This window comes from Arvicola amphibius, chromosome 3 (assembly GCF_903992535.2).
Source record: "Arvicola amphibius chromosome 3, mArvAmp1.2, whole genome shotgun sequence".
Taxonomy (NCBI): Eukaryota; Metazoa; Chordata; class Mammalia; order Rodentia; family Cricetidae; genus Arvicola; species Arvicola amphibius.
In genome coordinates, this window is record NC_052049.1 from 186,924,100 (window position 1) to 186,938,208 (window position 14,109).

Below are 14,109 nucleotides of genomic sequence, written 5' to 3' on the forward strand. Positions count from 1 at the left end.
TCCAAACAGAAGCACACAGGTCACATGAGCAAGCAGGAGCAGAGCAGGCTAGCCTCAGCTTACCCTGCCCACTAACACAGCTGGCCATGGGGGTGTTTGCCTGTGGCATACCTGTCACCTGCAGTCACCTGTAGTCTGTGACAGCCAAGGTTTAGTTTAATTTTAAACCTTACCAGTTTATTTATTTATTTATTTAAATAACATTTTTTTTCATTTATCTTACATACCAACCAGTTTACCCTTGGTCCTCTCCACCTGTCCTCCTCCCCACCCTCTCCTCCTCCATCCCCATTCAGAAAAGGACAGGTTTCCAATGGGCTTACACAAAGCATGGCACTTACCAGTTCTTGTATCAGCATCAAAACCTATAGCGAGAGACAACCTAAGCGTAAGGATTAGGATTGTTGAATGAAAGGAAAATCCATTTCCATATAAAGTGCGGTCAGGTAACCAGAGTGGGCCATCATCTTAGTGAGCACAAAGCCCAAGTTAGCACAGGAATCCTCCGCTGGAAGGGCCTAACTTGCTTAGCTGCTAGCAAGTAACCTCGAACAATGCTTGCAACCCGCCACCGCCACTCAACCTTTGGCTGTGGTCATCATCTGTCCGTCCCCCCTGGTGCTCGAAGCCCTCCAGTCGGGCCAAGACACGAATAAGGCGTTCACTGGGAAGTTGGAATAGTCACCCCAAGACAGCCCTCCCTGTGTACCCTCAAAAGGAAGCCCATGAGGTAAAACAGAGTTTGAACTTGCAGTTGAGTTGGGCTCTGGTGTGCAGTGTGGTCTTGGCAGCTCAGTTTTGAACCCAAGCCCTGACTCTGACGAGCCTGTTTCCATGTCTAGCTTGTTCTCTTCCTAAAGTCATCTGGGACAAACAGGAGGGCTCCGGAAAGCCCTACGTGGGGAAACTCACTGTCTCTATGTTGTGCCCCAAGGAAGGGAGGCGCAGCTGCGTCCCGGCAGTCCATGGTGACACCGAGAGCCGAGCACCCGTCATCCCAGTGGTATTGTGGAGGGGACAAACCTCTGGCTTGGCTCTTCAGATAATCAATTTTCCTGGCCTCCAGCGCTGTCCGTTGCTCCTGGGGAGTGGGGATGTGGATTTTTAGCAGCCTTCTCTTACCTCCCAAATCCACGTGGATGTGATGGGCTTTACTCCCAATGGCTCAGCTCCATCTTTAAAACGTTCTTCTCGGAGACTGCACCCCTAGCGGTGGGGAGGGGCAGGTGCACATTCTGACCACATGTGCAAAGGGGGCTGCACGTATGATTTGATCCCGCCTTGCCACCTACTGTCACTGTGTTTTAACGATCTGTGTGCTCCTTTCCGTCTCTGTCTTCCCTCCTCTCAGGCCTCCTGTTGTTTTTATTCCTGGACTTTGTCACTGTCCAAGACTTGTGATTGTTCGGTTGCCTGCTCTCCATAGCTTGGTCCATTTTTGTTGGTGCTCTGTAGCATGTTCTCAGTTGCCTGAGCCCAGGAACCGCTGCGCACGTCCGGTGCTAAAGCCATTGCTTCACGAACACCATTTCTTTTTTTCTTTTTCTTTTCTTTTTTTTAATTTTTTTTTTAAAAAATTATGTGCATTGATGTTTTGCCTGCATGAGGGTGTCAGGTACCTTGGGACTGGAGCTACAGACAGCTGTGAGCTGCCATGTGGGTGTGGGAGTTGATCCCAGGACCTCTGGTAGAGCAAGCAGTGCTTTTAACTGCTGAGCTGTCTCTCCGGTCCCCATGAAGGCCATTTTCATGTCTCATTTGCTGTGTTTCCTTCTGTGCCTGCCACTAAAGCTCTGCCTGAGGTCCTGGTGCTGGGTACCACCCGGTGTCACTTGGCCCTTGTGGACACAGAGCCAGGTCACGCTGCCAGCATTGCTCTCTCTGACCATCGTCGCGATTTCTGTTCTCTGGATTTGTCCCCCGCCTTCGGTCTGTGTCTCCAAACCATTCTCTATTATTATTATTATTATTATTATTATTATTATTATTATTATTATTTTGTTTGCTTCATTTGGTTTCTGGTTTTCTTTTAAGACACAGCCAGATTTTTTTTCCTTTTCAAATCCAAGAGAAAACTTGCCACAAGAAGATTCTAGTAGTTTCACAGCCTTTGAGTTTATTGGTCTCTGAAGTCTAGAGTCTTCCCAGGAGGCCTCTAGGGGCTGAGCTGCTGCAGGGCTGGCTGGGCAGTGGGGCGGGTGCTCATCTCATGACGCCGTCATGCATGTGTTTTCATGCACCCCCCCACATACTTGTTTTTTTTCTCCCCCCTCCCCACCATGTTCAAGTTATGAGTTAGGATGACCTTGACAATCATGATGTCTTTGGTAGACGGCTCCCTGTTCCTTCGCTGGCTTCTGGTGCATGATCCTGACACGCTCATGATCCTTACACGTCCATGATCCTTACACGCCCATGATCCTGACACGCCCATGATCCTGACACGCTCATGATCCTTACACGCCCATGATCCTTACACGCCCATGATTTGCTTTGCTCCAACTTTGGCCGTCAGCTGCCCTGACAACAACGCTTAGAGAAGCCAGAGGCAAGCACCTTGTCTCGGATGGGAATCCTAGAGACCGTGGGAAAGAAGCTGCCAGAGTAGGGGGCAGGGATGGGCGTGCCAGACCAGAGTGGGTTCTGGAAGTCCCTGACGTTGTTGTTGGGGCTGCTAAGGCCACCTCCTACCATGACCATCGCAGGTGGACAGTAGTGGAGCCAGCTTCCCCGAGCCCTTTTTTGTGTGAGCAGAAAAGGGAGCTTCGTTAACCTTGCCCTGCTTCCCGGTACCCAGCACCTCTCCCTGCCCTCTCCACTGTCCCTCTGGGCAGAGCTCTGGGCACCTACCTGCCAATGAAAAGAAATACACAGCACACAGTGCTGGAAGAAACTGACCTGAGCCCCGAGGTGTCCATGAAGGCCCATTGGCCCTCCCCCACCCCCTGGGAGCTGGATCCACTACTGCCCCAAGAACTCTGATGAGGAACCCTGTCTGGATTGGGCCGGAAGCTGGGATTCGATGCTCTGCAGACCAGTGCTCAAAAACATGGTTATTTGTGAGGGACCACCGCCTTCAGTTCAGAACATCGGTGTCTCCACTTCCTCGCCCAGATCCAGTTCACAAGGTAGCTCATTGCCTCTCCCGCCTGTGGAGGGTCGTGCTGGATTTTATCTTTCGTCATGGTTGGTTTGGGTGTAAGGAATGTGTTTATTCTCCTTCCTTCCTCTCCCGATCTAGCGCACTACCCTGGGAAGTGCATGTCCCAGACCAACTCCACATTCACCTTCACCACCTGCCGCATCCTGCACCCCTCAGATGAGCTCACGCGGGTCACGCCAAGGTAAGGGGTCATAGCTCTGGGGCGGGTGGGAGTGGGGCTGGTTGGGGAATGACCTTTGTCACAAGGTATGATGATAAAGTTAAGAGGTTCATTTGAAGGCCAACTCCAAGCCAGGTGTGGTGGCACACACCTTTAATCCCATTCTTCAGGAGACAGAGGCAGGTGGATCTCTTGTGAGTCTAAGACCAGTCTGGTCTACTTAGTGAGTTTCAGCTCAGACAGAGGTGTATACTAAGACCCTGTGAAGGAAAAATAAGCCAGTTACAACACAGGGACCTGAATTCGATCCCCATCACCTACATGTTTGTGATCCGAGGTGGGTGGAACCCCGGGGTGCTTGATGAGGTCCTGGCCAGAGAGACATACCCTGCCTCACACACAAGGTAGAGGGTGCCTAAGGAACAATACCTGAGGTTGACCTCTGGCTTCTATGTACTCCTGTACCCGCAAAATCACAGACAGAGTCAAGTCCAGCCAGTATAAGCGCTTGTAGCTGCCCATTCTGGGTCCCTTCTTTCTTTCTGAACCTTGTTTGTTCAGATCGAGCAGGGGACTTGGGAAAGCCACTGTCACCGTCCTCAGTGTGGGTTCTTAGGACTTTCCTGGCTGAAGCCAACATTCCTGCAGGCCCCAGGGATGAACCAGCATGGTTGTCCCAAAGCTTGCCAGTGGAGCGTGGAGTTCCTTCACGGCAGAGTTGCTGAGTTCTGTGGAAGCCCTCACCCGCTCTGGAACAGACTCCAGGAAGCACTCACCGCAGCCAAACCCTAATGGCCAGCGTCAAAAACCTCTATCGTAGAGTCACATGCCTGCTCTGGCTGGTTTCCTCGGCACACCATCTGGAGAGATGTTGGTCTGTCGGACTTGGTTTCAGCCTCATGGCTCCCCTCCCTGCCTTACGGGAGAATGGTTTCCACAACACAGGAGAGTGACCCCCCCCACACACATACTTTCTGTGTGACACAGTCTAACAAGATCACAGAGTTAATGGATAGTGGCAGGGAGGGAGGCGAGATGGGCCAGATCAAAGAGAGCAAGCACCCTGAGGAGCACCTTAAACTATGATAATTCTCCGCAGGTCTGGTGAGGATGACGACGAAGCAGCCATATGCCCCGTTGAACTGAGAGGAGATGTAGGGCAGAGAGTCTGAGCCCACGGGCAAGGCAGGGGGTGAGCACACGGCCAACGGAGCCTGCTCCTGCAGGGCCACGCCGAAGGAGCTGTGTGTGCAAGTGTGGCTGCCACTAACCCGGGGACAGAGGCTTCGATGTGTTTCTGTGGTTGTGCCGGGTTAACATGGCCTTGGCCATCATCACTTCTAACCCAGCTGAGTGTCGGCGCTAACGAAGGCCTAACCAAAGGTCTCACCCAATGGGATCCCTGGATTTCTGCTTTGTTTCTGTCTCCCTTGCTGCCCCGGGAGATGCTGGCTTCCAGGCCTGACTTTGTTTAGGAAAGGTTATTTTCAAAGTCACAGGATGTCTTCAGTGCAGCTGAGGGACTAGATGTGTATTTCTGGCTGACGCTATAGGCCTCAGACTGCCTTCAAGTATATCTTCCCCGAGAAGTCCCATGTGGTCGCCCTGGGGACCGGAAAAGCCTTGGAAGTGCGGAGTAAGAGGGCGCTGACGGCCTGAGTCAGGAAGAGATGCAGTGGAGTAAAAACCCTAAACCCTTTCTGGGGATGGCTGTGCCAATAAGCCTTCTAGCTAGAACATCCTCACCTTCTAGCAGCAATCAGCGTTTGCAAAAACCTTCCCTGTGCCTTCTGCACAACCCACCTCTTCAGCCCCAGGAGTTGCTGCGGTCTCAGCAAGTGTCCCCCACTTCCCAGAGTCCCCTCCTGAGCTAGTGTGAGATGACCTGTTCTGTGACTCCCACCCTGTGCCCATCAGCCGTAGGGTAGACCACCCACAGGTGGGGTCTCCTGGGGAGAGGTCGCTGTGTCTAAGTCCTGGAGACTCCTCAGTTGGCCTGTTACTCCAGCTGAAGCCCAGAGCAGGCAGCCACCGACGTGGGTGCCACGAGGTAGTGGCAGCAGGTTGTCCTCTGTCCCTCTGCCCTCAGAAGCAGGGCAGAGCTCCCTAAAAGCCAGCCTTGTGAGCAGCGCACTGCCCCCCGCTCCCCTGTGTCCTGGTGGCTCTCCGAGCTGTGTGGCAGATGCTGTGATCTCAAAGTCTCCAATCCACAGGCCATGGTGAATGAGCATAGCTTCCTGTTGCAGTCATTCAGGTGTCGTTACAGAGCCTGGACAGATTGACCATGTGAGGTGTGGCTTTGTCTTCTGCCCTTGCCACGCTGCTATATCCCCAGGGGTTTGGGCAATAGGAAACGGGGCTAGAGCAGCAAGGGGTGGAGGACCAGCTGTGCTGTGCTGCGCTGTGCTTCGCTGCGCTGTGCTGCGCTGTGCTGTGGCCGGTTCTCCTGTCCAGCAGCAAGCACACACTTGCAGTTCTGATTTGCACCTCAGGAAGATCAAGGCTTGCAGAAAGAACTGTTTGGGGTGCTTTAGTTGTTGAAGGGTCTGCTGCCAGTCCTGACACAGTGAGGCCACTTTACTCATGGAATCAAATCCAGGACGGTCTACTTACTAGCCCAGCGAGACACTGAGTAAGCCCACAGCTGGCCTTGGAGCCATGTCTTTATCTACAGAGGAGACAGCACTGTGCACCTTCCAGGGATAAGCAAAGGGGGCAGCTTCCTGTGAACTTGAAGCACAGTCTTGTGTAAGGCAGACCCCTTCCGTAAGAAATGAGGAGCAGATGCAGACAGGACCTGAGGGCACGGAGTGCCTTCTCCTGCCCCAGACTCCTGCACACACTGCAGGAGGCAGGGCCACTGACCCTTCTACAGACACCTGTGACCTTTCTGATGAATGACGAGCCCCTTTCTCTTTCAGCCTTAACTCAGCCCCAGCTCCGGCTTGTAGCAGCACTGGCCACTTGAAATCCACACCAGTGGCCACGCCGTGCACCCCCCGGAGACTGAGCCTGGCCGAGTCCTTCACAAACACCCGGGAATCCACGACCACCATGAGCACGTCCCTGGGGCTGGTGTGGTTACTGAAGGAACGAGGCATCTCCGCAGCCGTGTACGACCCCCAGAGCTGGGACAGAGCTGGCAGGGGCTCCCTCCTCTACCCCTATACCCCTAGAATGGCTGTGATCCCATCCACCCCGCCAAACTCCCCTATGCAGACACCCGTGGCCTCACCGCCCTCCTTCGAGTTCAAGTGCACGAGCCCTCCCTACAACTTCCTGGCTTCCAAGCCGGCCAGCTCCATCCTGAGGGACGTGCGGGCGAAGAGACCTGTGAGGAGCAGCGAGAGCCAGACGGACGTGTCTGTCTCCAACCTTAACCTTGTGGACAAAGTCAGGAGGTTCGGGGTGGCCAGAGTGGTGAACTCAGGACGCGCACATATCCCCACGTTGACTGAGGAGCAGGCACCTCTCCTCTGTGGAGCCACAGGGCCAGCACAGGCTCTTGTTCCTGGGGGCCTGGTCCCTGAGGGCCTGCCTCTGGGGTGCCCCAGTGGCATCCGGCGGAACCGCAGCTTCCCCACCATGGTTGGATCCAGTGTCCAGATGAGAGCCCCCGTGATCCTCACCTCGGGCATCTTGATGGGTGCTAAGCTCCCCAAACAGACTAGCTTGCGGTGAGGCCAGGGACCGCTGCCCCCCAGGAGACCAGCAGTGCCCTCTGTCTGCTCTTCGTCTCCTGTCCCCCACGGAGCACTGGCACCCTTTCTCCTCTGAGGTCCACTTCTCCTGAGCTAGACAAATCAACCTTGTGCCTCGTGGGGGGTGGAGAGTAGAACTTCATACTGTTTGTACACGGGCCTTGGGGACCTTGCATCTGCTCTCTTCCAATCTGCCTACAAGGTTATGCTCTCATGATGTCACCCGAGCTCACCCCGGGGAAGGTGGCGTCCTTCCTTTCTTCTTCACTCTTAAGAAGCACTGAGATTCCCAAGTGTGTTCTTATCCCATGGATAGGAATCTGGTGAATTCTGCATAAGACTGTTGAGTTGCACACCATAGCCGCCACGTGGCACAGGTCACAATGCATCCCCATTCTGGGTGTCACTGGCCTCCTAGTCCACCTGTGCCAACCGACAGTGCTGCTCACCGTCAGAGAATTGCTCTTCTGTTTGTAGGTGGTCCAACTTCTTCAAGATCTGCACTATTCCGCTCTGATGGAATATCCATTCTTGGATGTGACTCGAAGTCACCCTGTGTTTTGTTATCAGCTGTCAGGCTCAGAACCTGACCAGAAAAGAATGTATTGACACTCCGATGCGCCATCGGGCAGCCCCTCTATGTTCTATGTGACTGATTTTTTTTCCATTTTAAAAAATTTTATTAGCAGGGAAGTCTCAGTACTGACAATTTCTCTTGGTGGTTCTATGACGCCAAAATGCAAATGGCACACACACTAACTTGCTAATAATGTAGCTTATTTCTGGGACCCAGTGTCGCAGCCAGGTTGATATATGACCAGTTATCACTGTAAACAGTAGGAACAAAGGGACAGGGGACAAGATTGTTAAGTCTGTACACAGTGGAGGAAACATCACATCCTGGGTCAAGGTTGGTCAGGTTTGATGACTGCTGGCCCCTCTCCACTCTGAAGGGAGCTCAGGCAGGATGTTTGAGCTCTGTAGTCATTCAATGGTTTCTTTTTGTTTGTTTGTTTTTGGTCTTTTGAGACAGGGTTTCTCTGTGTAGCCTTGGCTGTCCTGAACTCACTCTGTAGACCAGGCTGCCTTGAATTCAGAGATCCTACATCTGCCTCCCAAGTGCCGGGATTAAAGGCATGCACCACATTTTTTTTTTATCCTCTTGTTTGAAAACACGAATAAGTTTCTTCCCGGCCCCCAAGCCCTTTGTCTCCTCATCCCATTTCTGCCCATAGGAAAAAACTCAGAGGTGCTTATGAATGGAAGGAGCAAGAGGAATCGAGCGGCCTAGGCCTGTTGCTGTCACCCACTCGGTTACGGACGATTATTTATTATCTGTGTGTGCTATATTTTAATCAGATGCCTCCTCCCCTTCCCGCTCCATCCAGAGAGAGAGAGAGAGAGAGAGAGAGAGAGAGTGTGTGTGTGTGTGAGAGAGAGAGAGAGAGATCCCCACCCCAGGCATCATATTTATTTACTTTTATCTGAGTATGACTGTATGTTTGTGTGTCACATGATCACCTGTGACAAGCAATTGTCACATGGACCCCCCCCCCCCAGCAAAAGATGTGTTCTTGGATGGAGTGAGGGTCGCCTTATATCCACCAAGGATGCTTCGAGAAGGTCCCCAAGCAGCAAGCTTCAGTCCCACTATTTCAAACACGGGAGTGCCGATCGTCATGCTTTCTGCTTTCCTGGCTGCTGTGGGTGTGCGGTCACTCCACGTAGCTGACCTTTCCATTTGAATGTATTGTGAAGCAGTAGGCAGACGAGCAAAGGAGGATGACAACCACGCCTTTGGACGGACCACGTCATGTATGCAGAGGAACCACCTATCGGCACTGGCAACACCAGTGTGAAAACCGGCCCATTAGAGGTTATGATGCTTAGTGTAGTTAACAAACCGGAGATCAACATTAAACAACCACTACCAAACAGTGAGTTGTCATGCATCAAGATCAACAACAGAATTTTATTCGCTAATGGATATCAATAAAACAAGCTCAAAGTCTGGAGACTTGTCTTTCACTTAGCGTGTCTGTGTGTGATGTGTACCTAAATATGGTTGCCCTTAGCGGCCAGAAGGGGAGTGGATCCCCTGGAGCTAGAGTCTTGGGTGGTTGTGAGCCCCCTGACACGGGTACTAGGAACCAAACTCAGGGCCTCTGCTGGAGCAGTGAACGCTCTTTGCCTTGATTCGTAGCTTTTCTCTGAGATTAGCCTCTTGAAGAGTTGACGGTGTTTGGCTCTTTGGGGACAGCAAATGAAAGGCATATACTTCACACACTCCCTCCCTCCCATCCTTTCCCGACAATTTCCCAGCCAGACCCCAGTGCGCTCTTCAGGACTGCCTGCTGCTGCTCCATTGTGTGCACCTTGTGACACACACATCCTTCCACAAGCCAGCCCCCCATAGTCGGTCACAGAGCTGATTCTCATCTTTTACGAGTAAAGCATAGAACGAAAAGAAACCTTGCCTGTAGGTGATTTCCCACACTGGTGTGCACATCACGAAGAGAATCACCAGGTGGGTAGTGTCAAGTCTCCTTGCATGGAGTTCTGCCAAAAGACATAAGAACCAATCGAGATGGAGGAAGTACAAGGAGGAAGGATAAACTAGGGAGGTAAACACGGGAGTCATGAGTTCAGGGACACTGTGGAGAACATTTGGGGTGTGGTATCATGAGTGCTAGTCAGGGACACTGAGGGTTTGGCATCATGAATGTCAGTTCCCACCATTTGGTAGTGATGACCCTGGGGAAAGCCACTTAACTGTCTTTGGGGGTCTTTACCTTTTGAATCTGTGAGGAGGGACAGTAGACACTCTGGGGTTGGTTTAGAGCACTTACCAGTGTTGGGCAATGAGCTGGACATTTTTATGTCAACTTGACACAAGCTAAAATTATCTGAAAGGAGGGAACCTTAATTGAGAAAACGGCTCCATTAGATGGGTCTTTAGGAAAGCCTGTAGGGCATTTTCTTAATTAGTGATTGATGGGAGAGGGCCCAGCCTATGGCAGGTGGTGCCATCCGTGGGCTGGTGGTCCTGGGTTCTACAAGAAAGCAGACAGAGGATCAAGCCAGGAAGCAGCGCCCTCCACAGCTGATGCATCAGCTCCTGCCCCCAGGATCCTGCCCTGTTTTTGAGTTCCTGTCCTGACTCCCTTCAGTGATGAAGAGTGATGGAGAAGTGTGAGCCACGTAAACCGTTCCCCCAGCTTAATTTGTGGTCACGGTGTTTCACTGCAGCAATAGAAACCCTAACTAAGACAGGCAACATCTTGGGTGCTGCTGAGAAACGCCCCTGTTCTATTGGAGTTATCTGTCTAGGGAAGGTAGTCGCTCCCACAGAACAGGAGGGGCCCAGCTGGTGAGAGGGCTGCTTTGGATTAGCAGTACTCAGAAGCCTCTCCAGGGAGGGAGAGGCTTTCGCATGTGAGATCCGAGGCAGGCAGGAACGTTTGTTTGAGCAGAGGGAGCAGCTGGTGAGGGGCAGGGTGTGTTTGAGTAGTGACAGGAAGCAGTTTAAGGTGGGGTGAGCTTACTGTGGTCTGCACCTCAGGAGAATACAGTCTGCCTATCACAGAAGGGAAGGACATGGCAGGACTGTTGGGGGCATTTGGTCACTGTGCTGGCAGACAAGGAGACTGAACTAGCAAGCCACACGAGCAGTACCCAGTGACATACTTCCTCCAGCGAGGCATCGCCTGCTAAAGACTCCTTCACAACCTTCCCACAGAGAGTCACAAGCTGGGGACCAAGTGTTCAAGCACACAGACCGACTGGGGACAGCTCACATTTAAACCACACAGAGACTAACCATGGGGGGATGGCAGGGGCCCTGGTGCCACATGGGTGCCGCCCTGGGCTCCTCTCTTCCCTAGCGTTAAACACTGAGCCACATACTGATGCAAGAAGAGGGGGTTCGTTATCAGAGCCCCCAGCTGTGGGACAGGAACCCCCTGTCACCTGCAGCCTGGAGGGAAAGGAAGCGCTCATGGTAAGTCAGTGTGCTTTTTGGGTAGCACAGGGACCCTCGGAGTAGGGCCCACAGGTCTGTATTGGAAAAAAAAAAGTAATTCTCAATCCTCTGAGAATTGCATACAATATATTTTAACCATTCACTGGCAACTCCATAACTTCTCCCACTCCCATCTCCCCACCTGTCCCAAATTCATGTTCTGCCCCCAGCTGAGATTGTTCCGCCTGAGGACAAATGACCCTGAAGAGTCCGTACCAGAATCAGGAAACAAAGACGTCAAGTTCTTGGTTTTTAGCTATGAGGAAAGAAAAGACTAGGCACACAGTTTGCTGTGTAACCAGACCTGGAGGGGAAGCTTGCTGGGTCACTTTCCCCATTTCCCTGCCAGTCCATGCTTACCCTGTCCAGTTCCCTCCTAGGCTCACTAGCCGGTCACCACGACAGGAACTGAGTAGAGGTTCGTGTAGCAGACAAGGAAAGGGAGGAGCAAGAGAGGTCCCGATACATGTTATTCGTTGGGTACCGATACACCTCATCTTTCCGGCAGTCTGAGGCCCAGGTTATGGGAATAGCCTGGGGGATGAATCTTAGGATCTATGGACAGATGGTCTAGTTTTACTGGGGCGGGTAAGGAGGATATTACACAGCCCCACACAGGACTCCACCGAGCAGTGGGGAAGGAGAGATGACAGCAGATGAATCTCAACAAAAGCGTGTCTGGTCCCACAGAGAAGTCAGGACTCGGTACCATGTACTGCCCGGGAGCGGGAAGGCAGGTGTATTGCAGGCCTTGAGGATGAGATCAAAGAAAATAGTCACAGGCCTCCCCACAGCTCCGGCAGTCCCGCACTCAGAGCCTGGAACCGTCTGGGGGAAGGCCGGCAGAGGGACGCGTCAATACGAATTCCGGGAAGTGTATAAGAGGGATTAATTTAAGATAAAGGGCGGGACGAGAAAATGATGTGTATTTCTGAGCTCTTGGGGGCCATCATAGCCTAAGGGGAGTTTGTCTTCCTTGCCGGTAGAGGGCGCTCAGAGATAAAAAACGACCCGCGGACCCGGGCTCTGGAGACCTAGCGCAAGATTGACTGCTTTCCACTGCCACTGAAAAGCAGTTAAGGACAGGCGCCTGTTCTGCCTGGGTTCAAGGCTGGGGAACCTCTCATCAGTGGGCTTTCTCCCTCCAGCTCTTGAAAGGTGTTCTGAGCTCTCTCAGCCCCAGGCTGCCCTGGGGATCCAGATGACTTCTAGCGCAGGTGGGAGGGGGCAGCAGATGTGCTCATGAGTACAGCTAAGTGAGTCTCCTGCTTGGAGCATCACGAGGCCAGTGTAAATTCTCCAAGTGAGCTCAGGAGAAGCACAACAGCGAAAAATAGCGTAGCAGAATACAATCGGGAGGAAACACGTCACGCACCTTCCTGCCACACCTAGATCATCCAGAAAGCACCTTAAAATTAGTTTCGAAAATGCTATGTGTTATTAAGACATCACCCCACCTTGGACATGAGCCAACCTAAAGCCAGGCTTTAATTGTCAACTTGACAACACCTGGAATCACCTGGGAGGACAATCTCATTGAGGGATTATCTAGTTGGTTGGCCTATGTGCGTGCGTACATGCGTGCCTGCGTGCGTGCCTGTGTGCATGTGTGTGTGTGTGTGTGTGTGTGTGCGCGCCCGTGTGCGTGTTGTACGTGAAGAGGTGGTGTCTTAATTAAGCTAATCTATATGGAATGACCCACCCACTATGGGCAGCACCATTCCATTTCCTAAGCAGGGGCCCTGAACTGATTAAGAGTGGAGAAAATCAAGCTGGCTGTAGGCACTCAGCCTACAGCCTCTACCTCCGCTGGGCATCATTGAAGCTGGTCTCTTGCCTCAGCCACTGGCTCATTAGCCCTCTAGACCCTGCTGGGGCGCGGTTTTCCACTGTGGCTCTCACCACAGGATGTCACTGTTGCATTGCGGTTCCCACCTGGGAGACAACAAGATATTTCAGAAGGGAAGCAACAGATATTTCAGCTTCAGCATGGGATGTTTATATGGAGGTAAAACAATGGGGCTTCTAAAAGGAGGCGAAGAACAGGAAGTTCCCAATAGCTTCAGGAAGTCCCTGAAGCTGAACAGATTCACTAGACACCTGCCCTCCCCAGTATGTAAGTAGGAAAGACTGAAGAGGGGGATCTCTGTGATCAAGCCAGGTTTATTAATAGGTGCCAATCAATAAAGTACGCTCACAATAAAGACCGAGGCTGCAACGCTGCCACAGGCCCGACTGCTACACTGCCTTTGTTCCCATTCCAGCCTCCTCATTCCCAAAAATAGGGGGTGAGGGACCTCACCTCCTCGCTCACAAAAAAGGAGGGATGGGGGACCTCAGCCAAGCCACGAGCACTTGCTCCCAATTCTTCCACCTCCCAAGAGAGTGGTACACCTCTTCTCTCCTGATTTTATCCAGTCAGTACCTCTGGAGCAGACCACGCCCATGGGGTCAAGCCTCCCCAATCCGCAAAACCATTGGCTTATCAGATCAAATTTCTACAATTCCAGAGTGCTGAAAGTCGCTCTCTGACAAGATTAGTTGGCTAGAAGACGCTCAGGCCAATTGAGCCACCTGGAGAGGACACTCGCCAACTGCTGAGCGGCCTGTGGGCTGTGCAGTGTGCTCCAGGCTCCCAGCTTTTGGGAGCTGTCACCACCATGCTGGGGTGAAGCTTTGGTGATGCACTGCCATTGAGTCATTTAAGCTTCTGTAACTGACCAATAAAATTCATTGGTTCTCCAAGTTGGACTGCGGTGCTATTCCGTCTGTTGTTGGTTCCCTATCTCCTATTGGAGATGAGTAGACAATTGTTTGTGTCTCTCCCGGAGTAGTGGCATACAACAGCCACCACAACCCTCGTTGCAGGAATAACATCCAGGCGGTGCATTCTTTTTGGAGCTCTAGGCTGCCCCTTCTCAAGACATCTGCATCACCCATGACATCTGCATCTCCCATGACACCTGCATCACCCATGACATCTGCATCTCCCATGACATCTGCATCACCCATGACATCTGCATCACCAGTGACACCTGCATCACCCATGACACCTGCATCTTCA

General features: G+C 52.3%; 1 protein-coding gene across 7 annotated transcripts in view; it reads left to right on the forward strand.

Moving 5' to 3' along the window:
- The window catches only part of Trak1 (trafficking kinesin protein 1), a 105,254-nt gene extending 98,033 nt beyond the window's left edge, over positions 1-7,221 (forward strand). For all 7 annotated transcript variants that reach the window (XM_038322408.1, XM_038322407.1, XM_038322406.1 and 4 more), the window contains exons 15-16: positions 3,242-3,344; positions 6,245-7,221. In XM_038322408.1, the coding sequence (XP_038178336.1) occupies positions 3,242-3,344; positions 6,245-7,004 (863 nt within the window). In that variant the 3' untranslated portion in view covers positions 7,005-7,221. The remainder of the gene's footprint in view (positions 1-3,241; positions 3,345-6,244) is intronic.
- The last annotated feature ends 6,888 nt before the right edge of the window (positions 7,222-14,109 follow it).